Raw genomic sequence first — 27,899 nt, forward strand, 5'->3', positions numbered from 1 at the left:
TGACGTCACACAGTTTTGACCGATCGCGTTTTTTCTAACGCCGCCTCTTTTTGGGCAATGCTGGGTTTTTGTGTCGAATGTAGATGAGCGATGTAACACTTAAGCAGTAATAACATAATAGTTACCGATGCACTTTAGTAATTGTTCAGTTGCCAAATCCGCTACATTTGAAATACTTTTCTGTACAGTGTAGTACAAGACTGGGCTGCTGCCATACATTACCGGCGATTTCTAGGAATAACGTAAAAACATTCTTTTACGGACTAAAATAACTACAATGAAGGTATTATAGTTGCTTATTTTCGAAGGGCGTCTTCGAGCATCTTTTCATTTCTCCATACATCTGCCCACAGTTATTTGTCCACACGGAGTAAGTGTCATGGCAGCCTCCATAGAGATGCCATAGCCATAGCAGGCCCATAGCTTTCGCTTGAGTGTTTGTTCACAAAGCTTTCACTACGGAAAGTATGGCTCAAGCTGCAAAAGGTAAGGCAAATGTTATTTATTTGCGATAAAAATGCGAAGAGTATATGAGCACAAAATAGATTAGGGGGCACATCCAATTTATTTAGGGCCGCCTGAGAACGGCAAGATGAGCGAGCGGTGGGCGTGATTTGATCCGTGGTTTGTGCTTGGGCAGGGTTTCGTACGTTACCTGTGCTTGTAAACGGTTCAGCGGTGCTTTCACACAGGTATTTCGGCTGCAGCTGAAGTGATCAAAAGGTATCCAGTCGACGTTCAGAAAGCGCTGGTAAGATTGCGATAGTCTGTGAACGTACCCCGTCTTGATTTTTTTTTGTTTGTTTGTTTGCAGATCCGGTCGTGTCTGCGTCCAGATTCTGCGCTCAGTATTGAAGAGGTAATTTGGAATATGCGTGCGGTCATAAAAATCTCAAATAAATGTTTTTGCAGAAAGCAAAGTCATGTGGCGCACTTCCTGAAGACCTACAAGCTGCATACGAAGCGTCTAAGTGTTTGGTCTCGTAAGTGAAGTAAAGAAAAATTCGCAGTATTTTCACTGACATATGTTTCTCCTTTTTCCTATGAAAAGGGCGCTGAGATACCTAAGAGAAGCTGCTGCTACTTCCTTGTTGGAAGACCTGCGCTTGGACTCGGAAGTCATGATCCTCTTGCAGTCGGTGGCAACTTCAAACGTACGGTTATTTCATTTCCAACCTCTCCATACCAATAGTAATCTTTCAAGCATGTATTCCCCATGGTGCAGTTTGTGCCTCCCCCTCCGACATATGCGTTTTTTCGCTTGCATGTAACCATACACAGAAATGCGGTAGTGTTCACATAAAGGTGCTGTAATGACATTTCCCCCGAGGATCAGAGGCACTAATTTGTGCCTCAAGACTGTTGGCTTCCTTCATATATATGTCATAACGAGCCCCCTCATTTCCCTTCCCTTGGCTGCTTAGCTTAACGAGGGCCTTGGTTCTGGCAGTCTTGATGCCATAGGTAGCGCAAGACTGTTATTGCACAGATTCCGCACTCTTCGTTTGATCACGTTTCAAGCGACGCTTGCAAGCTATGTCCGCCACTATGGATGATGTTGGTGCTGGTAACTCTCAACGTTAGGTTACATGTAACACGAATACCCCCAAAAGCAGAAGTTGGACAACTGCCGCTGTAGCTCAGTTGGTAGAGAACCCAAAGTGAAATTCGGGTTTTACCACTTTTTCCTCCTACTTGCTGCATGACCGATTCGATTACCTTCTTGTGCACACAGTCCTTGTCAGCACTGCTGGCCTACTGCCAATACTAGAGACTGCTTTTTTTGTTTCTTTTACAAATGCCTTATGAATGTTGCCAACTTCGGAAGCGCAATAGCAGGCTTGCAAATTCAGTGTGAATTTTACAAGTTGGCATAGACCAGTTCTTTTGCGTGTGAGGTTTTCCCTCTACGAGCAGAAATATAGAGGTGGCACAGGTTCAAGGCTCACTGTGTTGCCCTGGCTTTGTAGCCAAGCCTTGCTAAGGCAGATTTAAAATTTCTCTTATCAACTGCAGGTTCTCCACATAAGCACCCATTGCGATGGCATGGCATTTAGATTGTTAGCCTACGGTTGTGGTGTTTGAATTTTGGGGGGGTTGAAGTACAACTCTTTCGGTATACCATTTTAATGCACATTAAAAACCGTGCAATCGAAATTTATGCACATATCCGCTACTGTCCCCAGTAGTACAGCGTTGTATCGTCACTTAAATATCCAACAATAAATTTCTCATTGCCCGAGTGTCCGTTTCTCATGCAAAATAGAATTTTTGGTGAAAAAGTCCCCGATGTCTGAACTGAAATTAAGAGTCCTTACGGACTTTGATCATTTCTTTGCCTCTCCCCCAGGTTGAAAAACAAGTTGGTCCTTTGGGAAAGGTAAATCACAAACAAGCCGGCTATGATTGTCTGCACCATTGGCTCATTTTGTGTGCAATTTCAGCTGGTAAATGTTGAATGGAAAATAGGCGTTGCAGCCATGTCAGACCTGTGCAAGAACTTGAACTCTCCATTCATCATGCTGCAACTAACAGTGGAAGACTCTGCCAGCAACCAGACTCGCCATACTATTGAACTTACAGTTCCAGAATTCCAGGTAACATTTACATGGAAGATCGTTAAGCTTCAAAACTTCCACTGCATGCACCTGTTCTTTTGCAGAAGTTTGCATCAACAATGCAAGAACTCCATGGAATCATGTCAACTATGTAAATAAACATTCCTCTGACAATGGTGTGCAAAATATTTTTACTGTTCACATGATGAACGTCAAAGATGAAAATGCTCAGCACATTACAGGACAAAATAGCCAAGAGCAGACAACTTAAAACCCTGAATAGTAACAAACCACAAGAAGCTTTGGTGTTGATGGTGCAAGAAGCATTCTGGACAGCTGCAACACATGCAGGCAGTGATAAGTTGACAGTGTTGTAGCAAGACCCGCACGGTGCATCTTGTTTGGGCATCACTGTATGCACCGTCTGTACTCGTTTAAAATTGCCTCTCCTGCAGAGGTTGGTGCATAAGCAAAGTAAAAACTAAAACCACAGAATCCGGCATAAATACTTATAACATGCACAAATACTAGGCTTCAATATTGTGCCGCTTGTCTGCCTTGTAAAATGGGCAGTCGTCAACCATGTCAATCGTCAAGTGTGTCAAATGCGAGAAAAATGCAGAGGTTGAGATATGTGTGCACACACAAGGAAAACAAAGATAACCTCAAAAAAGCAAGTGTTATAACGACAACGGCTTCGTTCTTTACCTGCAACCGCCTTAAAAAAGGCACTGCAAAGGAACAAATGTACAAGTACTTTGAAATCTTAAAAAGTAAATGGGACGACGGTACACTGTCAGACCAAACATTTGACTGAAACACACAAAGAAAGACCTTGCTAAATGAATACTCACTAAGAACATGTATGGAAACATCACAATGCATAAGGTGCTGAATGCAATTAAAAAAAATTGTTTCTCGGGAAATGCCTCTATGGAACAGGAAGAGTGAGACAGAGCAAGAATGCACAGCCTTAGCACTGCTGCTTGAATCATGCACTACACATGAGGCAGTCGTCCTTATTCTTCAGCGAGCATGCAATGCCGTCCAATTGCTTCTTTTTGAGTGCAGTTTTGTCAACTGTAAACTGGATGGCATTGGCTGCTGGCTTTGTTCTCAAGTAGTACATGCCAGTCTTCAGACCCTGAAAAAATATAAGAGAGGTACATTAGAAAGATCAAGCTCTGCATATTGACAAGTAGACAATGTGCAATATGACCGAGCGCTTGGCATTGTGGCAGTAACAGAAGTGGTGAGAATAACATTGCAGTGCGTCCGACATACATGCTCTATCGCTAGAAACAGCTACGAAGTTATGACAAACGGATCCCACGAATTACAAACAGCTTGCAGGCATGACAATGTATTTTATTAAATCGGAGTAGACACAAGATTCTCAGCTGCAATCATAACTTTACCTGCAAAGGCATAACCACTTCAGGACAACAGCATATAAATGATATTGTTGCAAGTAGCAATTTCAAATTGCAGTTTTCTTCAAGTATCCAGATGAGCAATGAACCATGCCTTTAGTGTGCTATCTTTTATGTAACAAGTACAAAACAATTTATTGTTCCGAATTGACACATGGGCTATAAGGGACGCCACAGCAGAGGCCTCCAGATTAATTTACACCAGCATACGGCCATTTTTTGTATTTTGCCTCCATCGAAATATGGCCACCGCAAACGAGATCGAACCTGCGACCTTGGGACCAGTAGCCAAAAGCCACTGAGCCACCGTGGTGGGTACAAGTACAAATGAGTAAATGCAAATTGCCAACTTCACGCTTACTATAATCATAAGTCTGTTGTTAGTGGAGAGTAACAGGAGCCATACGAATTCGTGCTGCAATACGTCGCAGATGTTACCAACTTGCTGTGATCAACACAAGTGAAAAGAAGTGGTACTCACCAATTTCCAACCATAGAAATGCATGCTTGTGAGCTTGGCATAGTTGGGCTGGGCAATGTGCACATTCAGCGACTGGCTCTGGTCGATGAATGCTCCCCGGTCAGCAGCCATTTTCAGCACATTCTTTTGTGGGATCTCCCACACAGTGCGGTAAAGTGCCTTCAGGTCGTCAGGGATGTCCAGGTTCTGTACAGGTGTCCAAGGCATGCATAATGCACAAACAATTTGTGGCATTTCCTCCTCTCATCGTTATTTAAACAAAGTGTTAAATCTTCTAATTCCGACTGATCAACTCGTAACTCTATGGCATTTGGGGATGACCCATGACATCACTGATGAGTGGAAGGGGCTCAGTAGCAGCAAGTGAAATCGTGATGAGTGTGTCAACCAAGAGACTGCATGCACACTATGTGCTGTGAACTCTGGATGAAATTGGCTGCATGGGCGTGCATCGAGGCTGCAGCGGATGGTGCTTTGGAACTAGCCACTGCCTATTATTAAGACTGCCTAATCCTGCTATCAGTGTACTATAGATAGAATACTTGGTCATTAAAATTAAGGTACAGTTAGTTTCCGCAATGCTTTGCGCAGCGAAACACGCGAGGTGAGGGCCACCGCTATGCTTTAGGTAGGTTGGCTTCAACACATGACAGTGACATGGCTTGGAAAACTAGTACAAAATGCCCTCAAGAATACCCCACGTTCACCTCGTTACGCAGTTTCACAGTTCTAGTGCTGCCAGCAGGTGGCCAAGGCCTCTTCAGTGGATGCGTCTCCTTACACAGAAAGTCATTAACATCCCCGTTAGGCGAAGTGCCACTCACAGGGGTGCAGCGTGCAGTTTGATATACCGACTGGCCGGCGAAGTTAATGTTGGATATACCACACGACTTTCCTATGGTTGGTTTTGGTTTTATGGGGTTTAACGTCCCAAAGCGACTAAGGCTATGAGAGACGCCGTAGTGGAGGGCTCCGGAAATTTCGACCACCTGGGGTTCTTTAACGTGCACTGACATCACACAGTACATGGGCCTCTAGAATTTCTCCTCCAAAGAAATTCAACCGCCGCAGCCGGGATCGAACCCGCGTCTTTCGGGTCAGCAGCCGAGCACCATAACCAATGAGCCACCGCGGCGGCAACTTTCCTATACTTTTGCGCAGAATTTCCAAGGGAATAACCTGTGTGCTTGATGTATCCAATATTCCAAATATCTGGGTTTGATACACCCTTGCTAGGCTATTCATACCCTGGTCTCGAATATAATGCAAGATGTGTTCTGAAACCGATGACCTAAGGAAATAAACCTCTGGTTATATTTGTTTAAATAGGGCATTCAAGCGTACGGCGCACAGAAGGAGCATACAAACCTGAACAGAGCCGTTGTTGGCAATTAGGTCGTTTTTCAGCGTTTCGTTCCACAATCCCCTGTCCGTCAGGTCTTTGAGGAGATGGTGATTGACAACCTGTGCATACCAAGTCATTGACTTCATTATGCTACATGCATGACACGCTCAAAATACGTATGTATATTTTTAATATGTTGTTGGAATGAAAGCAGCAAGCAACCAACTTGTAGACCTAGCCTACATTAGCCTCTACTTCACATCCATACAATTAAGTTTTACTGCAAATTTAATAACTCCAGTGAACAACTGCGAAAGAAATGAAGGGCAAGATTTATTAGAGCCTGCAGAGTTAAATGAATGCTTTAAACTTTTTATTATAGACCTCTCACATAAGATGGGTTGCTAACACCTCTTCAAGGGGCATACATCACAACTGCTTTCCAAGTTTTCTTTGGAGCCTATGTGAGCTGTGGAAGTTTTAAGTTACAGGCCATATATGGTACACCAGAAACTACAGTGACAATATGGTCTTTGCACATCTTTGTACCTGAGCACAGGCAAAATTTTTATGCACAGACCACAAAAGCAGTTCTCACATAGAGAGGCCTTAGTACGCTATGTGTACTGTGGCCTTGAACATTGTCAAGTGCAAAATGATAAAAAAAAAAAAACGATGACACACCTGAAACTCTCCAGAGAGGACACGCCTTGTGTAGATGTTACTTGTGTAAGCCTCTATGGACTCATTGTTCCCCAAAATCTGTGCTGTGGAAGCAGTGGGCATGGGTGCAAGCAGCAGGCTGTTCCTGATGCCATGCCTGAAACAGACGTGAGAGGGTTACACCACCAGGCACACGGAAACACGCCCACAGTGACAAGCCAATAAGGCAACACGAAAGGTTTAGAATACTACAGACACTTACTTTGCAATCCTTTCTTTCAGTGCTGCCCAGTCCCACAGGTTTGTTGGGGTGACATTCCACATGTCATACTGAAGGATCTGGACAGTAAGAATCAGACATCGTAATTTAGACAAAAACAGTGTTTGTAAACTAACCCAACAATGTGTTTTACCCATGGTAAAACTGCAAATAACTAGTGTGCTCACCATTTAGTATATATATTTGTAAATATTGTAAATATTATATAAAGCTCTACCCTGTCCTTTTTCGCTACCGCTCCCCTCTGTACTTCTCCTTGCTATCCTCTCCCTGTCCCTTTATTTCCGCTGGCCACAGCTCAGTACTCAAGATATCAGACAGCACTTGCCTAGGCTGGCAATGTCTTTTCTTCCTTTTTTTTTGTATTTTTGTAATAATAAACCACTACTAATACCTCATGAAACGCAATGCACAGTAGAACCAATTCAAATTCTCTCAGAGCACAGAAAATATTTGAACTGTCCTCAAAGGAAGCAGAACAGAAAGAGTGAGAGCAATTGTGCATAGTACTTTGAAGCTGCTGTCAATTTTTAAAATTTAACTCCTGCTGCGGAAGAAGCTCAGGCAGACAACTTGCACAGGCACTGTCATCACCATTCGGCAAATTTCAGTTTCAACGTCTGCCAAACATGCACACATCTCCCCTGTAAGAAAGCTTCCTAATGTCTGCATAATGGTGATATGAAGGGTTCAGTGAAGCAAGTGCTGTTTGAAGTGCTGAATTTCCAGACATTTGGACTGCTCAGTTGCCTAATTAGGCACACCTTTAGGCCTGGCTGTAAGCACAGTGTGAATGCTACGTACTGCTGCATTTTCCGCACTGTAACCAAACATGTTGTCTAAAGCTCGTAAGAAAAAGGGGGAAAAAAAATGTGCACGAGTATCCCTACTGTATAAAAAATGAGGAAAGCTAGCGTAGCAGCGTGACAAAGACTGAAGTACCACCTGAAACTAGCCAATCCACAGGGCATATAAGCATGCAAACCGAAAATGGAAATGGAGCATTACTCAGAGATGGGTAGCAGTGTACAACAACCATGGCATTTGCCTGCATTAAGAATCTTGGAGGCCATTACTATAGCTGATAACAGATCTGTTCAGAGGCACACACACTGTACTCCAACAATGCGGTAGATTCTGCATAGTATATCTCCAAAAACCTTCAAATAACCTAGTTTTGAAATATTGTACTTAGTGTTTTCCGAACTATACATGTTTAAAAGCTTAAATTTGGCGTAGTGCGGACTATACATGACAATTTTTTAAGACTGTTTATCATACGAGAAGAAGCTTAGCGTGGCTGTCAAAGTAAAAAGAACATAGAGCCCAGCTGCGTTATTTTACCATGCTAAATCACATAGCGAAATCCGCCTCGATATTCAATCAGCTTCAATATGCGAGCAAATGCTGGCAGTACTCAGAGTGGATGCTTTTCGGTGCTTGGATTTGTGAGCACATGCGAAAAACCTCGAATAATGCCAGAGGCATCGTAGTGTTTCTTGAGGAACGGTTGCGATGGCTACAAAAAGAGGAAAAGCCTTCCTGGCAGCATTCGAGCTCAGTGAAGTGGAGCGTGCACAAGCAGTCAAGTCAAACCAAGCAGGAGAGAAAGAATTTGATGTCGATGAAAAAAGTGCACGGATGCCAACTGTTTCCCTAAGCCACCTAAAGAAAATCTGGGCTGCTTCACGGAAGCATAAGGTGACAATCTAAGAAACTTATTTTCAGCCGAAATTCGTCCCCGTGGTCTGTACACCAGGTGCGGACTATCTAAGCAAAAAACTTTTTATTTTAGGCCAAAATTTGCCTCTGTGTGGATTGTACACCGGGTGTGGACCATAGTCCAGAAATTACGGTATGTTAATACTGCAACCCCTACATCGAAGGAATCAAATATTTAGCAGGGTGCCTTGCATGGCACGGTTATACACATGGCCAAGAACAGTGCAACTTAGAAAACTAATAAAAAAAGAAAGGAGAAAACACACCCCTTCAGACACCGGTGACCCTTTGTAAGTCTCATATGGTCCATCCTTCTCGGCCAGCTCACAGCTTGCTTCAAGAGCTCCATAGTAGATGGTCTCAAAAATCTGCTGGTTGAGTAGCACTGCCGGCTCAGAGTCAAATGGCAGGCGGAGCAAAATGAAGCAGTCTGCAAGGCCCTGGACACCAATGCCAATGGGCCGATGCCTCTTGTTGGAGCGCTCGGCCTGGGCAGGAAGATGTAAGCAGAAATTTAAAAGTCCCAAAAGACAAATTGTTCACACCAACATGTACAGACACAATCTGAGGAGCTACTCTTTGGGGGCAGTGAAGTGAGTGTGAATCACAGTCACAAGCCCACAGCAACTAGCTCTCCCCCGCCATACTTCATTTAATATACCATCATATAAAAGATGACTCACTACTACCTTTTCAATTCCTAAATGTCACACTAATTGATGCCACCTGCTGCAATATCCCTGATACACTCTACTAAAATGAGCTTGTAGTAGCTTACTTAGATTCATTTAATTAAATATTGTTATGGACTGTAGTCCAGTGAGCAGGAAGACAGCGAAAACGGCTTCCAAACGAAACTCTATATTAGGGCTGATTTGTGCCTGCAAAAAACTGAATGACTCGGTGGCGGTGTAGCAACGAGTGTGCTCGGTGGTCGTCGAATAGAATGCCCGCCGCTTTTGGCCGTGCACAATTTAAAGCTGACAACGAACTTTCGACACACGACACACAAAATAACCACAACAGTCTGGAACAATGTAGAATCACTTTAGCCTGGCTGCGATCCTTCGAGAAAAATCTGGTCTCATCTTGCATCACAAATAAAGCGATAAAGCCGCGTGCCGGCGGCGTTAAACAGGAACGAATAAACATAACAAATGCTTCGCAGAACTACCCTTCTTTTGAAGAGGCACCAACCTGATGATTTACAATGTAAAGTGGGCAAAAATAAACACTGAAAATGCAAACAGTGTTTTAGTAAGCATAATAATGCTTTAGGCATACCACATGTACAACTTCTGGGCGTGCCCAGCGCCGCTGTGATGTCGCTTCGTCAGGGGCCACTTCGTAGTCAAGCTCTCCAAGTCAACAAATGATCTTGTATGAGCCGAAGTAGCGACACAGAAGCTTTTCACGAAGTCCACAGTGGCGAATGGGCATCTACACCCATGCACGGTTACCTGGCTTGCATTCTGCGTGGCGTCAGGCATCGGTACGCTGTTGTCGATCTGTTATCGAGCAAGATCGGGCTTCTGTGCACTGATGGTAGGCGGCGACGTTGACTTTATGTTCTTCAGTAACATGGGGCGGCATGGCGTCGAGTATGGTTGTGGCCTCCCTGCCATAGAAGAGCATAAAAGGTGTCATCTGTGTGGCCTCTTGCACCGCGGTGCTGTAGGCGAAGACCATGTAAGGCAATATGACGTCCCCAGTTTTGTGTTTGGCGTCTACGAACATGGCAACCATGTCTGCTATAGTCTTGTTCAAGCGCTCCGTAAGACTGTTGGTCTGCGGATGATATGCAGTCATTCTCCGGTGGCTTTTCTAACTGTTGTGCAGGATGGATTGCGTCAGCTCCACCGTGAACGCCGTTCCTCTGTCTGTAATGAGCACTCCGAGGGCACTGTGTCGTAGAAGGATGCATTCCACAAAAAATTTGGCTACTTCTGCTGCTGCTCCATGAGGCATGGCTTTTGCCTCAGCGTAGTGCATCAGGTAATCGGTTGCTACAATAATCCACTTGTTTCCAGATGCTGACTTCGGGAAAGGGCCAAGCAGATCCACGCCGGCCTGCTGGAAAGGCCTTGACAGGGGTTCGATGGGGTTGAATCCTGCTGGTCGGGTGGGAGGCGTTTTTCTTCACTGATAATCTTGGCAGGTGTTCACATAACATGCGCCATCGGCAGACAGTCGAGCCTTCAATACTTTGTCTTGGATGCGGCAGAGGGTGCGAGAAAACCCCAGATGCCCAGCTGTTGGCTCGTCGTGCAAAGCCTGCAGAACTTCATCGCGAAGACTTGCAGGTAAAATCAGGAGGTAAGCGGTTTTGTCTTCAACACCTTCGTGTGGTTGTCTAAGGAAAGTCGGTGGTTCACAACGCTGGCGAAGCACAACGGGCGTTGACAGTGCATCAGGGTCCAATCTTGGGGGGCATAGCAGAATTGAAGATAAGCACCTCCACCAGATGTCACGTAGCTTCCCACGACTGCACAGGGACTGCAAGGTGGACAACAGTTTGTCAGTTCTGTACTCCCATAACACAACAGCGTTATGGCGGTACAGTGTACACAGGTGGTGCATTCAGGTGACGTCCACGTTGGTAATGGTCCATCTGGTGCATGCACATGGATGCCACCATGAGGGTGCTATGTCCAAGACACAGCTGGGTAGCTACCACTTCTTGCACGTTGGTCCCAAAAGTAATGGTGGCGAGGGGGGGTGGAACTGGCAGTGCAGTATGGCCTTGAGGATGTACTATTGCACACAGTATGAACTACATCGCGCTAGCGCCCACCCGAGCGCTCGCACAGTGCAGCTCGTACTGAGCGTGGTAGTCCAGGGCTGTTTGACACTCAACGATGGTCTGGTTGAGGTTGGAGCAGTAAGTGTGTGTGATGTTGGCTGTTGTGCATGCGCAATACCACTGAAAATTAGGGCCGGTGCTATGCATCTCCTTGAGCAGGACTGCCAGCAGCTTGCAGTCCATGCTCCAGAGGCAGCCGAGCTCAGCTGTGGCCCCCCACATGCCATAGCAGTTCCACGACAGAAGCAGTGGCAACTTTTGCTAGCCATAACTGGACTGAAGTGGTAGTCTCAGTAGTGCTGTGAAAAAGTATATCAATCTCAATTTAGACCACCAGTACTTGTAGGCAAAAAATGTCTCATTTACGGCTAAACTTTACACTGACTACATCAACAAGGAGTTGATGCAGCATTAACAGACAGGACCGCAGCAGTTTGACGCAAGGAGGCGTAGTGTTGCATCTCGTTGTTTTTTTTGCATCTAATAAAGAAGGCCAACATGCTTAGCGCCTTGTGCTGTGTTGTTCTTCCTTTGTCTCGTGTCTAGTGCTTTGTTACTTGCATACAACATGCGAAGTAGCCTAACAGTCAAAAAGAAGGTACCTATTATTAAATGGAACAGAGGTTTACTGAAGCCCACGAATGCTTTAAACAGTGGGACACTACAGTCTAGTGTAGTGGATTACCTACAGACTGCATCTCGAAAAAAAGTCAAAATGAATAAAATTAACTGCTCCCTTTTGAACTTCCAGTTTAGAAAAAAAAGAGTCGACTGAAGTCACGGCACATAGCATCCTTTCAGCAAACCCTTTAACTGCAAGAACACAAGAAAGTAAAAACTCACCTCAGGGATTGGATAGAAGTTCACATCAATGATGCGGTTGAGATTACGAGTGACCACCTGGCTGACCTCTCGCAACTTCTGAAAGTCGAAGCTGCCATCCTTAACAAACCGGTTCAAGGCTATCGATGCTAAGTTGCACACAGCCACCTGAGGGGGGAAAAAAAAAAAGAGTGCAAAATGCACTTTTCTTCAGATTCCTCAGAAGAGAGATGGGCATACACACAGCTAAACTTAATTGTAGCATCCTAATTTTCAATGAACATGTTGTATATAAACAAATGTGACCTGACCATCAAAAAGCACACTAGGGCACCGGCACCAAGTCTGGTACTTCCAGATGATCTCCCATGACCAGTCAAACTAGCGCAGGCATGTTAACTCACACAGTCTGTCCAAGGCCGAAATTTTCAACAGTAAAGGCTACTGAGTAGCTGATTAAACTTTCCCTCTGCCCTGTCACAAAATATTGTGTAGCATTATAACGGGTCTTTCACTTAAGATTTTCTGTAATTAAAAAAAATTGCTTTTTGACTCAGAAGAGCACTTTTTTTCGGCATAGCATTATCAATGGTATAGCGCATCTGAATATAACTAAGATGTGCTAACTAGTAGGTTGGTTAAGTACTAACGAATAGTTCACTTTTTAACTACTATTACCTGTTACCCTCGGTGCTGTGGCCAAACAAATTCTGCCTACAGTGTGCCAAAATACGTGCACTTTCGAAATCCATGCAGGGCAAAGCAACCCCTCCAGTGCACGTAACTTGTCGAAATAGCCATGCCAAAATTTATTAGGCGACAGCGCCGAGGGTAACTGCATTTTCAAAATTCTAAAAACTGATATGAATATTAGTGACGGACAGCTGTACAACTCTGGAGGCTAACAGTAATTGTTAAAAGGTTGACTACTCAATATTAGTTAAGCAGTCTACTGGTTAGCACATCTTAGCTATATTCTGATGCACTGCACTGTTGACAATGCGATGACAAAAAAACGCTCTTCTAACTTAAACAACCTATTTTTCAAAACTATACGACATCCTAGATGATACACTCGATACAATGCACAAATACTGGTGGCATGCAGTTTAGTCACGGCTCAGTCAAAAAAATAAATTTCCTAAGCTATGTAACTAACAGATTTCACCAAGGTATACAACACTATAGCCTGTTTCTATATGCCGGTACAACATTGATAACTTGTTCTACTGCACTCAGCTAAAATACTAACAGTAGGTCCAGCAAATAAGTGAATCACCACATGTTTAGAGGGCAAGCAAGACCTATTCTGATGAAAGTAATCCACTAGGCTGACAAATTAAAGTTGGCACCACCTGAAGAGATGGTTACAATGACCAGTGGCACATCTTGGTTCTCTTGGCAAGCCTGAACATCCTAACCTTAAAGTAATGCAGCCCCAGCTCAGACTGAAGTAACAGGAAGCACTTAAAAAAAAAAACAGAAATGAAAAGGCCACACTGCAGCAGTGTTTCCTTTGTAGTCCAGCCAAAGCTGAAAAAGGAGAACAACACAGATGGAGGAAGGCTGAAAAAAGAGCAAGACAAACAGCACTGTGTTTGTCTCACCCTTTTCCAACTTTTGTCCTTTCTCTTCGTCTCCGTGTGTTCTTCAAGACTGAACACTGGCCCAATTATTCGCCTTCGGCTGAAATAAGGATTGAATGACTATTGCAAAAACGCACCTCATCGGGAGAAGTGTACTCAACCACCTCAGTGCAGAGGTTGCTGCACTTGATGGTGCCCAGGTTCTTCTGGTTGGACTTGCGGTTACATGCGTCCTTGTACAGCATGTACGGTGTGCCTGTCTCGATCTGCGACTCCAAGATGGCTGACCACAGGTGCTGTGCACGTACCTGCCGCCGGTAACGCTTGTCAGCCTCATACCTGCATGCAGAGAAGGCAATGCAGCTGGCCTTGCAGTTTTTCCTAGCATGGCACAAAAACTCTGATCACAAAGCAGCACCAAATACAAAAAAAGGGTTGCACAATTTTTCTGCTCAGCAGTTTAGGAAAGAGGACAGCTGTGAGAAGTCTGCACATCTACGCTCCCAACAGCTGGCTTTATTCACTGTCTTCGAGTTTGTCATTACTTGCACTACAGATTGGAACCCTGCAGTTATGTGCCCAGGTGCTGAGTTTTCTTTGCTGTTATGCAGTTGTTATCCAGTCCCACAGTAGCTCCCATAAACTGATGCCATACAAACTCAACTGTTACACTGCAAATGTGGCACCTTTCCTGAATGATATGTCGTGAGTGTCACCTCGTGCTGTAGCGGACAGCGTTGCCATACGCAGTATGCCGACTGAGATCGGCCCAAGCGAGCCGCTTGGTTAACTCGGTGTCATCCTTTGCTTGCTTGGCATTCCTCACCAATTTTTGCCGGCATTTAAAAAGGCGCCGGTATGCAACATGTGTACGAGAGCAGACGACGCAGCAGTCTGTAGTCACAACTTTTGGGGCTCATGTGACCGGGTTACTGCTATTCCCTAATCATGACATCACTGCACACCCATGCACTCAGAAACCAAAATCGGTCATTATAAATACTGCAATTATTTATCGCACATACACGAATGAACATGCTAAATATGGTGTCTCCACCCCTTTATGATAATGGAGAGACAAGGGAACAGAAGAGAACTCTCCCAATGAAGGGCAAAAGAATGACACAAAAATCTCAGACCAGTGATCTGTCACCTTCACTAACGAATATGTTAAAGGACCAGATACTCACTGTGTGTACAGCTTTTCAAACTCCTCTCCATGAAGATCATGCAGACCAGGGCACTCATGGGGGCACATGAGCGACCAGGTGCCATCTTCTTCCACACGCTTCATGAACAGGTCTGGAATCCAGAGGGCGTAGAACAAGTCCCGGGCTCGAGTCTCCTCTTTCCCTGTGTTTTTCTTCAGCTCAAGGAAATCAAAGACGTCTGCATGCCATGGCTCCAAGTAGATCGCAAATGCTCCTGGCCTCTAAAAAATTGACAAATAAATGAATACATCTCTTACATACAGTTATAGATATCGAGAGTAATCCATGACAAGCTTATAATCCAAAGGCAAGATCCAAACCAAGAACCAAGAGAGAAAGCTAAGAAGGGTGGAGAGGTTGGCAGTCACTGGCCTGTTACAACATGTTAGGTTAAAGGGAAAGAAGAGAAAGAAAGTGATGGAGAGTAGTAATGCTGGGTAACGTAGCAAGCTGTATGCATGATGCCTGGCAAGGCACCTGTCAGTTGCTGAAGCCCACAGCCATTGCACAGACATCATCTCCTTTATGCTTTGTGCCAGTTTGGACAGTTTGCCCCCCGCCCCCATCTCCCATTTGCCTATTGGCCTGGCACAGTGTGCCCACTGCCGCTTGAGTCGTGCACATATACACACACAGCTATTCACTGCACTTCACAGAAAAAAAAAATAAAAAGCCCACAACATTAATGAAGAAAAGAGAGCAGTCTACAAACCTTGTTGCCTCCCTGGTCAACATATCTTGCGGTGTTGTTGTAGACACGCAGCATTGGTACAAGCCCATTGGATGTACCATTAGTCTGCAAAGCACAGCAAACTGTAAGTGAGGCACATGCATCACCGTTGTCAAAGACAGACAGAATGGACACTTACACCAGCAATGTAGGTCCCCGATGCTCGGATGCAGTGTACATTGACACCTATGCCACCAGCAGACTTCGAGATGAGTGCACACTGCTTCAGGGTGTCGTATATGCCTTCAATGCTGTCCTCTTTCATCTGCAGCAGGAAACAACTGTGCCCCATGCCCAGAACATAGCAGAGTCAGAGTCTCTTCAATTCTGTCCTGTCTTTCTTCTTCCAGTTCAAGCATCAACATGGAGCAGAAGTTTACAACAACCAGCTAGCATTCCATACTATGAGATACAGAACAACTTCATTAAAGGTGCACTGAAGAGGAATCTGAACTTGTCTTTTTGCCGCGGGAACTCGATCTACACGTTCCTAGCATTCTTAGAAACTGCGACTTATTGCCCTGTATGGCCGATTTCCCAAATTAAATCGAATTAACGGCCGGCTCCTGCCCTTTTTTTTTAATTCTGCCTCGTACGGTGGGCGGAGTCGACCAGTGCGTGGGGTGCCTTTCACCCAGTCCCGTGGCGGCTTGCCACTCTGCCATCAGCGGAGTAATACGTAGTAGTCCGTAGTAGCAAATAGTCCGCGCGTATTTTTATTTCTGCGGGATTATTTTGCGGCTATATTATCTACAAATGAAACTATTTATTCATGGAAACCTAAAAAAAAAACAAAATAAAGCGAAAGCAAAGCCTCCACGGAGCTGGCTGAAAGGAACTTCACGCGTTGGTCGACTCCGCCCATCGTACGAGGCAGAATTAAAAAAAAAAAAGGGCGGGAGCCGGACGTTAATTCGATTTAATTAGGGAAATCGGCCATACAGGGCAATAAGTTGCAGTTTCTAAGAATGCTAGGAACGTGTAGATCGAGTTCCCGCGGCAAAAAGACAAGTTCAGAATCCTCTTCAGTGCACCTTTAATTCAAAGCCCATCAGACTAAGTAAAATAGCTTAACTAAATGGGCTTTCAAATTATCTGAAAGCAACGCTACATAATAATGACGATAATGAATCCTTATGGTACAAGACTATCTCCAGCTATAGAGCCATAGAAGTTACTGGTACACAAGGGTCGAGTTTTCTAAACACGTACGTAACAAAAGCAACAGAGGTGTGTGCAGCATAGAAGTATGAGTACGAATCATGGCGTACTGTGAAAAATAATGTGTTAATTTAATCAAATTAAAACGCTATCCAGAAGATACATCTGGTCATAAAGAGAGGTGCGATGGTTGGGTATTGCATTTTCGTGCAACTCCAGAAAATAGCGCCTCTATTCTGCCTCTAATCATGGACATGCATAGATATGGATAGCAAAACCGGCCACCACATCTTGAATGCAGTGTTAGCATGTTGCTTGAAAGATGTCTGTCGTGTACGAGTTCCCTCTCGTGTGCTTACACAGTGCTACTTCTATAAATATATCTCATCTTTCAGTAGCATACCTCTCTATTTTTTGTGGTTTTATTGTCTAAAGTGTTGTTTCCTTATTCCATTCTTCTTGCTGCTGTCTGTAGATTGTGCTTCTGATCTACAGAATGTGGTCTACACTCCTGGTGTGGTGCTTTGTCAATATCAATGGAGCTTTGGCAGGCAGCTGATACAGACAGTCAAGCAGCTCCCTCATTGCCATCTATGCTACAGTTACCTGGTATATAGCGGGGTGCAATTTTGAGTTCCGACGTATGTGAAGACATCAAACAGTTCAAGAAAAAATTGATTAACAGGTTTTTATGGTAATCCAAAGAGCAGAGTGTGAAATGACAGGTTTGATTGATGGGGTTTAACATCCTAAAGTGACTCAAGCTAAGAGGAATGCCGCAGTGGAGAACTCCGGAAATTTCGACCACCTGGGGTTCTTTAGCGTGCACTGACATCGCACAATACATGGGCCTCTAGAATTTCACCTCCATTGAAATTTTACCGCTGCGGCCGGAACCGAACGCGCGTCTTTTGGGTCATCAGCCAAGCGCCATAACCGCTGAGCTAACATGGCGGCCCAAGAGGACAATTGCAGCAACTCTTTAGTCAATGCGCCTGGAAACCTCGCAGCACGCTGCATCGGGCATAACCTTGAACCACCTTTCCTGGAGCTGTAGCCGGCATGGATTTTGTAGAGTAAAATGACAGCGACTTGTTGAGCTGATTTTCGCTCGCTAATCGTTACAATTGCAATCCTTGATGCATCACTGATGACACGCTTTCGCTAAACAAACCACAGAAACAAACTCATAAAGAGCACTCAGTGAGGGCTCTTTTTTGTTACAATGGCAGCCATCAAAAGATTGTGTGTCATCTGCTTGAGGGTTGTGTGGAAGCTCCCTACTGAGGGTCATCTTACAGCGCCGCCACATGGCTGACTGCTCAGCCCCTGACGTTGCAGGTACATTCTTCAGGAGGCATTGTTCTGGCCTTGCTCCTCTGTAACACCGCCATATTGCGCCTAACTGCAGGAGTGGCTTTGGCCTGCATGACATCACTGTGCCGTGTGCTAAGTTGGAGTGTCACCGCTGTCCGTGGGAAGCGGCATGAAGCACTCAAGAGTCAGGTTAAGCATCGCGCTGCTTAATGTGGACTTGGACGCCTATCAAGCGGCACGGCGCTGCATTTTCAGGTGAACTTGGGACGTTCCTGCATAGCTTCCCAGGTCTTCAAATTAAACGCCCTGGTGCAAGCTGCCAGCTTGTATTATTCAGTAAAATTTATACTGCAACTTAAGGAACTGCAGAAATTCAATAAATTACTTAGGATTTAGAATTAACCGTTAACCGGATATTGAGATCTTACTGTACAGATCACCACTGGAGCGATGCTGCAGCAACAATAAACGACAGCTTGAAAACACTGGCTAAGTTCATCACACGAACTGAAGTCACTGTAGACCAGGTTACAGAGGAAAGAGAAGTAACTGAAAATGCAAAAACGATCTCTCCTTGCCATAGCCCACAAATGAGGTGAAATTTTATGGCTAGCACATCTCTATTAGTATAAGTAGTAGTACCTAGAATAATGCCTAGGACGATATTACACCCTCGGGTGACTGCACCTGCTCCACTGACTAGCCAGAAACTCAAGTAAATTGCCACTTTTGCAAACTTACAACTACACCAAGCTTTGAGCACCAACATGTGCATGCCACAAAAATTGAAAAGCCTGGAGCTGCAGCTTAACATACGAGGGCCACATTGAGACACTGGACATGGCAAGCCAACCGAACCAGACATCCGATCAAAGTTTTTAGAAATGGCGCTGTGAATGAACCAACATCACAACCCTTCATAAAACAGTCCATATAGTCACATAATACAGCCTTGCCTAACATAATGTCTATACTTGCAGTAAACTTTTTGTGGCTATGCAGCAAAGGCAAGGCAGAAAAGGAGACAGGCCTCTGTCTCCTGAAGGTTTAAGGATGGAAGAGCAAGTGCATTTTGTGGCAGAATATTGCCTCAAAGACGACAGGGACGAGGCCAACAGGTTCACATAAAAGAAATGATCCCTCTCGCACGTGCCGATCGCCCCTTGCAATTGCAGGATTAAGCACCTGGAGATAAAAGGGTGGTCAAGGTATGACGGGTGAGGGCGAAGAATGCTTTTGTACAGCAAGTGGCTAAAAGATTGTGATCCGTCTTGTTTAGTGGCCAGACTACTTGGTGCAGTAACACAGCGTGGTGACAAAGGCCCGCTTCCTTCCCTTTCGGCCTAGCCTCGGCTGCAGAGCCTAAGAAAATTGACTGCTAGTGTAGACATAGAGTCACAATAAGTAGTGGTAGACAGGTAGTCATACCTGCCAACCTAGCAACATGAAAATTCGGGAGACCGCCGCGGCGGGGAATGGGGGGAGGGGATTTTTTTTTTTTTTTGCTTTGGTACGTCCGCATCCGTACTGCTTCGCGTCGTCACATTTCGGGAACATTTTCTGAAATAGTGGTCCCGCGTGATCACTCACGCTTAGCGGCAGGTTGTATTCCACACGAAATCCCGTGAAAAGGCACTCTGCACGGAGCACACTGTCTTCACCGTTGTTTTGAAGGAAACTGCCGATGGCGCCCTGCACTTCTGCAGCACGAACATAGTTCTTATGCTTTTGTGAAGCGATGTGTACCTTGATGTCGTTCTTGCCGCCGTGCAAAACGCTCACCTCACAGGCGCACGTGGTATAGAATCCATACTTGTCACCTTCTCGCGAACTGACAAAGTACGGAAACTCAGTCGTGTACGATTTCCAAAATACTTGCAAGTATTTCTTCTTGGCTTTCGAAAGCGCCATTGATCGTTCCAACTCGGGGAAACACAGAGTAGTTTGGCGTTCTCGAGGAAACAGAGTAATTCAGCGTTCCGCACTTCACTCGACGACCTGAAAAAGCCAACTGAGGCCTAGCGCGGCTAGTGCACCCACGATCATATAACGACTGGATTGCTAAATACGCGAGCCAGCCTGAGACAATCCAATTGGAAAATCCAATATGGCAGCGCCCGTCGGTTGCTCGCGTTCGTGGTGGTACGGTCCCTAGAAATACTAGTGGTGGTGCCGGCAGCCGCTACCTCGATTCAATATGCATGCTGGTGACTGAGTGCTCCCGCGCTGCTTTCAGGCATGGTTATATTATAGGACGTTATAGGATTATAGCTATAGCGTGCAAAAAAAGAATATGAAAAATTAGAAGAAAAAAAAAAACACTGGGCTGTGGCGGCCACTTTTCGGGAGATTTGAGGTCGCGTCCATACAATCGGGAGATGTAATCAAAATTCGGGAGACTCCCGGACAATTTGGGAGAGTTCGCAGGTATGGGTAGTTATCAACTCAAGTGTAGGATCCGCTCATTTTTGCTGCACGTGTTGATGGTATTAGTGACTGGTTCTTACAACTCAACAGCACAGAACTTGGTTCGCACATTTACTACAACATTTGTCACCCCACCACTCAACAGCTTGTCCGTCCTTGGCATAGTGCTGGACAGCAATGTCAACTCAAATGCAAGTTGATGGCAGCACATACGTGTGCCAAGTTCTGCAAGAGTCTCTATAGCAGCTGTCGTAAAATAGTACCAACAATGGTGACCCACATCTCCGCAGAAGAGTGCGGTGAGGGGCCAGTTGGCATGACATTCTATAAACCTAAAAACTGTGCAAATGACGAGACACAAAAAAGAGAAGAAGCACACAGGACGAGAACATTTCAGCAGTTCCTTCAAGCAGCCTCAGGGTTGAACCATACCTTGAAAGTTGTGGTCGTGGGGTTCCAGAGTTGAACAGCGTTGGAGATGCATGTGTGAACCATTTCTCAGACATGAGGTTGTATGTATTAAGAGCAGCTTCCAAATCTTCACCATGGATTCCAACAGATACTCGCATGAGCATGTGCTGTGGACGTTCAACCACTGCCGAATAAGGTCAGAACAAATGGACTCGCAGGAGATTCACAAAACACAGTCAGCAATACAAGCTGTTATGGGCCAGTTGCTTGTGGAGTGTTCTGAACATAATAATACTATGGCACAATATAGATGACTGCACTTTGACTACGGTCTTCAACAGCATGAACCTTTCAATTGGTCAACCTATATCAGCCTAATTACATTGTTCATCACATTCACTACTGGCTAGCATGCACACAGAACAACAAGAAAGTACAGTCGCGAGCAAAAAATATTAGTACAGATCTTTGGCGATTAGAATTCGTATATCTCACCACGCGGCACTGCGGTACGCAGACCTGCCTAACGGGCCGTTTCCATTTTTGCAGCGTAGGGGGGGACGGCATGAAGTAAGCTTTATCAAGCATGCACCGCCCGAGCGTTGAAGTGCCGACCCTACGTGACTGTGCTTGCGGCATTTATTTTGGCTCGGTTATCATGAGCAAAGATGGCCTCTTTTTATTACTGTTTTTTTTATGTCCGCAATGGATTGTCAAAAGGAACTCGCGGCCACAATAGATGATAGCGCTGCTTTTAGCCAGTAATTTTGCTGTCCGTGGCAGTCCGCTGAACTCCCCTAATACTGTAGAATGGGAATGGCCCGGCACTCTCGTTATCAGCCTCTTCGCCACCCGCAGCGCCACGCGTTGTCATTCCGGCGCTCTGGTGTTCCGTCATGTGTGCTAATCTTTTTTACCCGCGACTGTACTTGGTGCCCCTGTATGGCTTCACCTAGAGACTTGCAGCAAGGCTGAAGTAAACCATATATACTCGTGTAATTTGTGCACCCCTGATTTATTACCCGGTTTTATATATATATATATCTAAGAAAAACACTTTATTCGCATATTCTACGCTCCCTGCTGCGCAAACCACCAGCATGCACGCAAGTGCGCGCAAGGCATGCTTGGGAAGATCAGCATGGCCGTGTCAGCATGCGTGGCTGCGAAAGGTGCAAGTGGCGGGGGGGGGGGGGGGGGGGGGGGGGGGGGGGGGGGGGGGGGGGGGGGGGCGAATTGTGCGCTGTTCACCCAGCTCGCTTGTGCCAGCAGTCGCTTTCCCACACAAACACAGCTCCGAAACCAAGCTTCCGGTAACCTCCAAGATGCACCGGAATCCGAAACTGTTCAGTTTGCCACTAGCCTTGACCAGCCGGGCCACGCGCGAGGGCATCATTATATCACCTTTTATCTTCATCTGCCTCCCACTGCCGGCTTTGCGATTGTATCGCTGCACGTTTATTGCATTGAGCTGCGCATGCACCATCCTGTGGGGAACTACATAACACGGGGCAGGATGGAAGAGGGCGTCCATCTTATATTTGGAGTCAAAACTTTTTTTCTGCCGGCGAGGGGTGCGAGGTTGACGTATAGGCAGCAACATACAGTATATATTGCGCGTTATGACCTTTGTAGTTTTTTTAAACATATTCACAAAATATTCGCATAATTTGCACATCCCTTTTGAGAAGTTCAATTTAAAGAAAAAAGTGCGCAAATTAAACGATTAAATACAGAAATGAGGCACATGGATTTGGAGCAACTTTTGCTGAAAGGTTAAACCTTCAATGAATTCATGTTACTAACAGCACTGACTCGGTGGCACCCAAACATTCTACTTTGGAACTGCTCCAGGTTATCCATAAATACGACAAAACTGCCATGCATGAATAACTCAAAACTATTTGTAGGCACCTACCTTTTCCATTTATTTTCAGCAGGTATGACCGTTCCAGTGTCTGTCAAAATTGCACAAGACCATCAAGAAAGCGTCTCATAAAGCCATAACAGTATATCAGAACACATTATTTTCACACATCATCAGCAGAATTTTCATCAAGGCGAGCTGGATAGCCGATTTGAGAGGCTGCGCCATCCGACGAACTGCGCGGCAACCAATATCACTGCTCAGAGCTGGGGTAGGTATCGTAGAGGAAAATTCTCTGCGCAGACTACTGCAGTTTTCCGCTGATTCCGGACAATTCAGGCAAGTTCAGATGCTTAAATTCTTATCGAAAAATGCAGGCTATCATAAGCTACCCTGTGGTCTGTGCTTGAGCCGAAATAGACCAGTGGCTTGTGCAGAATAATTTTTTACAACCTGGACAGATATATAAATACTTTCTACATCTCGTTATGCAATGTTTATAAGGCATGTTTACTTTCTTGACTCGTGCTGCACATACGTCAGCTCTTTTGTTCCTGCTGTTACCATTGTGACTTGGGACCCAAAATAATCTGATCATTTGTCCTTGTGGTGTGGTGGTTGTTATACCATAGATTATGGTTATATCTCCTATAAGTGGCTAGACTGCACTTCTGGGGTGTGGTGTTTCTAGTATGCTCAGCGAGTCAGAGTAAATAATACTGATTTTAACCTCCTTGTTTTCTGCGAAGCATAGCATACGCCCATAAATATTGATTTACATTGCAGTATTTGTTATTATCTTCAACTTTTCCTGTAGTAGAGCACTTCCAACATGAAGTGCCCTTTGAAGCATCTCTCAAATGTGGTGCAATTCTGATATTTCCTTTCCAATGCTAGACATTTTTGCGGGGCATATTATCTGTGCAACTGCGACAGAGAGGAATCACACACTGTAAGCAAGTTGCACTATGCAGGCAGTCGGATGAGTCTTTGTGCAATACCTGGCAGTGTATCCAGTAAATCTAGTTTATGGCATGTCTTCAAACCACTTCAGCAACGGTCTGACTGCAATGCATCTATTCCAGAATATTCTCCTAGAGCAACAGTCGGTAACAAAGTAGTAGCGGTGCTTTGAGGTTATTTTCTCCAAAGGTGGTTCATTTCCGCATACAGGCTCGCTATCGAACATGTTTTGTATGCACCTGTTGATTGGCTTATGGGCTAGACCTAGCTATTTCAGGTGCAATGGTTTCATTGACCCATAGGCCAAGTAATCGCAATCCGAACAAGAGTGTAGCAGACAGCAATAAATGCATAGATGGCATGTTGGCTCAAGATGTGGCTACACGGCATTAAGCAAGCTTATTATGGCAATACTGAGGTAATTGACAATTTGTTCCCAAACTTACAGCCATTGCGACCTCTATACAAATTTATCGCAAGTAAGGTATGGCATGCGGGGTTTAACATCCCAAAGAGACATGCCATGAGGGACGCCACAATGAAGGGCTCCGGATTAATTCAGACCACCAGTGGTTCTTGAATACGTGCTAACATCACACAGCCTAAGGGAATTTGTACATTTTACCTCCATCACAATGTGGCCGCCATAGCTGGGATCCATATCAATTCCCGTTACTCAGGAACTTCACCAAAGAAAAACTTTGAGGACGCACTGGTAACCCCAATGAGGTCTGAATGTAATAGCGTGTGGGACTTCCTCTGCCTGAAACACCCTGCATGAAACCCTTAGCAACCATTAATTGTCCGACTTTTTTATTATTTTTTTGCACACTCCAAGCCGGACAATGAATGGTTGCTAAGGGTTTCATTAAAGGGGTTTCAGGCAGAGGGATCCCCGCATGCTATCGCGTTCAAATCCCGCTCTCTTGCAGGCGCACAGTGTGCACGGCGCCAGAAGCAAAGAAACCTCTCCACATCCATCATATCTCCTGACATCCAGTGCTTTTCCAACTCCATTGTCTCCCTTTATCGCTACTGAACATATGTGCATATGTGGCTTTGAGGTAGTGCACTCGCTTTGCGACACAGGAGACCCAAGTTCGATCCCCACTGCCCATTCATTAACCAATTTGTTTTATCGTGCAATTAATTTAATTTGATTCCTTGTATGTCCCTTTGAACTTCTGGTGCGATGTCAGACCTCACCACCCTGTGATCTCTGATATGAATACACAAAACATGATTCGCTACGAGGGCTGTGACATCACAGTCCCTTTCGACCAATGGGGAATTATTGTCCCATTGATGCTGGGATTCACATCGAACAGAAGTCTAACGCTATCGCGTTAAAATGTGGGGGTATATTGGCAAGGAAACACTCGCCCCTCAGGCCGTTATTCTGATGTCAATTGCCTGTGCAGCACAAAACCCCTTCATACATATATATATTTTTATGCTACTGAGCTGCAGTGAGTCTTTTCAATAACTTTTTACAGCAGACCCAGACAAGTCTTAAGAATAAGGCCCCACAAATGCCGCATTTTCAGCCAGAGTGGTTCAGAGATGCTTAAGACCAAGTTGTACCTCTAAACGCTGTGTGGGATCGCTCTTCAAGCATCAATGAACTGCAGTGCCAAAAATTAATGGGCTAATGCGAAAAAATGAGCCACTCAACTCACCTTGAACCCAAAGTAGTTGTAGCTGAAATCTCGGTCATATATGATAGCAGAATTAAAAACCTGCAGGCAATACAGAGAACCTTGTTAGAGAACCAAAAGAGAGGGAAGGAGAGCCTGTGGAGGGTAGGTACAGAAGCTCACACTCACTTCAGCATTGTCCATGACGATCTTATACACACTGTCACTGATCATAGGTGATCTCAGCCTCGTGCGCTCGTTGACCATGTTGTAGAGGTCTTCAATAACCTCTGGAACATTTCAAAATTCTGCTTGTTGAACATTTCTCCATATACTATTCAGTAGGAAAACAAAAACCGACACACAAAGAACTAGCTACAGAGAAGGATACCTATCTGTTCTACTATGCACCAGTGTGAAATTTAATCAAGGCTTCCAAACTCTCTCAAAAAGTGGTCAAAGGGAGCCACCATATTGGACATTCAGTTGTGCTCGTAGAACACAGAAGAGATAAGGATTAAGCTCCCTCAGGTTCTCCCCACAGCACAAAATAACTGACTGCTCCGAGAGTCGTGAAAATGTTTATATCCATGGGTGGACACACAAGCCTGACATTAGGAAAAGGAAGAACAGCATGATATCATACAAAGATCTTAAAAACTTCATTTCTGGAGGCGCACAATCTTTAAAAAAAAAAAAGGCCATGAAAATTTTAAAAGAAAGCTTGCTTTATGCCAGTTTTTTCAAACATTTTATTCTTCACATGTTTCATAAGCACTCGTTAGATAAAATCAATACTTAATACATTTGACTAGTAAACAAATAAGAAACCACTTTTTGCTGTGTAGATGGAATCAGAGTGTTGAAACTCTCTTAAACTTCGTCGACTATCATAAACTTAACAGTAGCTGAGCTCTTACCACTGAACACTTTCTTTGTCTCCTTATGCAGGTTAGAAACTGCAATTCTGGCAGCCAAAATGGCATAGTCTGGATGTTTTGTGGTCATCGTAGCAGCTGTTTCGGCAGCCAGATTGTCCAGTTCGACAGTGGTAACACCGGGGTACAACCCATTAATGACCTTCTGAGCAATGGAGCACTGCAGGAAAAATATTTGTACACAAAACAACATGAGTATGTTAATCTGCAACAGCAAGCTTGCTTACATCATGCCATTCTGCAGCCCAATACAGACACAGGAACCACATCAACAAGGAGAAAATAAAGGAAAACCTAGATGTAATCTATCAGCAAGTACCTCACATTGGGAAAAACTATTACAATACATGAATACACGAAGACAACACTTCTGAAGTAACTGACAGTGCCCATCTTTTTTTCTTTCTGTAAGCAATATGATCGATACTGCTCATTTCTTAAGTCAAAGTTCGCGTTTCACCATATGTGCTTGCTACACCCACTAGCACTGAACTATAGAACCTGAATAAAATAAAATTTTACAATCGCACCCAAATTAGCCGGGGCCAGAGTTTCTTTTCTTCCCTTCACTGAAAGCCCTTGAATGGTACCCGCACCGAGACACCCATTCACACACGCACACACTTCCTCCTGTGCCGGCGCCGTTGCACCACTATCTTAAAATAGCAAACAAAGGGTCTAGGCTTCTGATTAAGGTCGGGCAGAGGTGATTCAGCATCCAAACCATCTCGGAGAAGAAAAGAAAAGCATGTACTACATCTGCACAGAAGCGGAGCCCTCAATTTTTGTTCTTCAGGTGACGGAGCGGGAATCTGCTCGCGCGCGTGCCTCAATGTGCTTCCGGGCGCCGCATCACACCCGCCAATGTGGCCCAAGTGACAAAGCTGATCGAAACCCCAATTAGAATCTCACTTTAGGACGCAGACAGCACAACGCGAAACCTAAACCACGGGAAAAAAGACTTACGGGGTCAACGAAGTCCATGTTGAGTCCATAGCAGAGCTTGTGAATCCTCGACGTGATCTTATCGAAATGTACGGGCTCCTTACGGCTATCTTAAATATAGAAACAAACAGAAATGAATGTAAGACATCTCGTGCTGGGGAAAAAAAAGTCAGATGTACGCCAAAATAATCTACACCTGCAACCATTGCGCTTTGCTCAAAGGGCAACTGAATGGTCCGATGACACGCCAGCGTGAGCACAGCACAACCTGCCTGCTGCGCAAATCCGATATGAGCGCTCGCCGGGTTCTAGGGACCCAGGGCAGAGCTGTGTACAGGTACAGGTCACTCGGGAGCTTACCTCTTTTGAGCACGAACATCCTCCCCACTTCTGCTTGTCCGGACACGCACGACGAAGTACCGCACACAAAGAGAAGCGCTTTGGCGCCAGAAATTCCGGCGCCAAATAGAGACCACGTGAGCAGGATGCCAAGGATGGCCAATCACCGTACGATAATCCAGCTGTTCAACTGTTCTCGTAGTTCTTGTGGTTCCCGCAACTACAAATTTCTGGTACTTATGTAACGCATATTGCGCTAT

The 27,899-nt window shown here is 45.0% G+C and overlaps 2 protein-coding genes across 2 annotated transcripts; one reads left to right on the plus strand and one right to left on the minus strand.

Moving 5' to 3' along the window:
- Positions 1–337: 337 nt before the first annotated feature.
- On the plus strand, positions 338–2,732 carry LOC149372417 (uncharacterized). The gene is made up of 8 exons (XM_089566893.1): positions 338–486; positions 693–751; positions 815–859; positions 913–983; positions 1,052–1,154; positions 2,351–2,380; positions 2,445–2,597; positions 2,663–2,732. Exons 1-8 carry the CDS (start codon positions 468–470, stop codon positions 2,711–2,713), a joined length of 531 nt encoding a protein of 176 aa, XP_089423019.1. The 5' UTR covers positions 338–467; the 3' UTR covers positions 2,714–2,732.
- Positions 2,733–27,816, minus strand: RnrL (Ribonucleoside diphosphate reductase large subunit). Its single transcript, XM_089566892.1, has 18 exons — positions 27,661–27,816; positions 27,322–27,410; positions 26,338–26,515; positions 25,607–25,707; positions 25,460–25,519; positions 22,869–22,908; positions 20,972–21,134; positions 15,774–15,915; positions 15,617–15,700; positions 14,884–15,125; positions 13,831–14,032; positions 12,129–12,275; positions 8,749–8,970; positions 6,743–6,819; positions 6,502–6,637; positions 5,841–5,936; positions 4,473–4,658; positions 2,733–3,702 (listed from the first exon to the last, which is right to left on the minus strand). The coding sequence occupies exons 1-18, from the start codon at positions 27,677–27,679 to the stop codon at positions 3,550–3,552; spliced, it is 2,337 nt and encodes a 778-aa protein (XP_089423018.1). The 5' UTR covers positions 27,680–27,816; the 3' UTR covers positions 2,733–3,549.
- Positions 27,817–27,899: the final 83 nt, after the last annotated feature.

The sequence above is a fragment of the Amblyomma mixtum genome, chromosome 1 (genome assembly GCF_055824585.1).
Source record: "Amblyomma mixtum isolate Tamu chromosome 1, ASM5582458v1, whole genome shotgun sequence".
NCBI lineage: Eukaryota > Metazoa > Arthropoda > Arachnida > Ixodida > Ixodidae > Amblyomma > Amblyomma mixtum.

Bases quoted from the DNA above. Each gene is read 5' to 3' on its own strand.
- RnrL (XM_089566892.1), bottom strand. The intron at 15,916-20,971 runs GTATGGTTCAAC...CATGGGGCACAG, and splicing joins CCACGACCACAACTTTCAAG to TTGTTTCCTGCTGCAGATGA. The intron at 4,659-5,840 runs GTTTGTATGCTC...ACACCTGTACAG, and splicing joins CCAACAACGGCTCTGTTCAG to AACCTGGACATCCCTGACGA.
- LOC149372417 (XM_089566893.1), top strand. The intron at 860-912 runs GTAATTTGGAAT...ATGTTTTTGCAG, and splicing joins CTGCGCTCAGTATTGAAGAG to AAAGCAAAGTCATGTGGCGC. The intron at 1,155-2,350 runs GTACGGTTATTT...CCTCTCCCCCAG, and splicing joins AGTCGGTGGCAACTTCAAAC to GTTGAAAAACAAGTTGGTCC.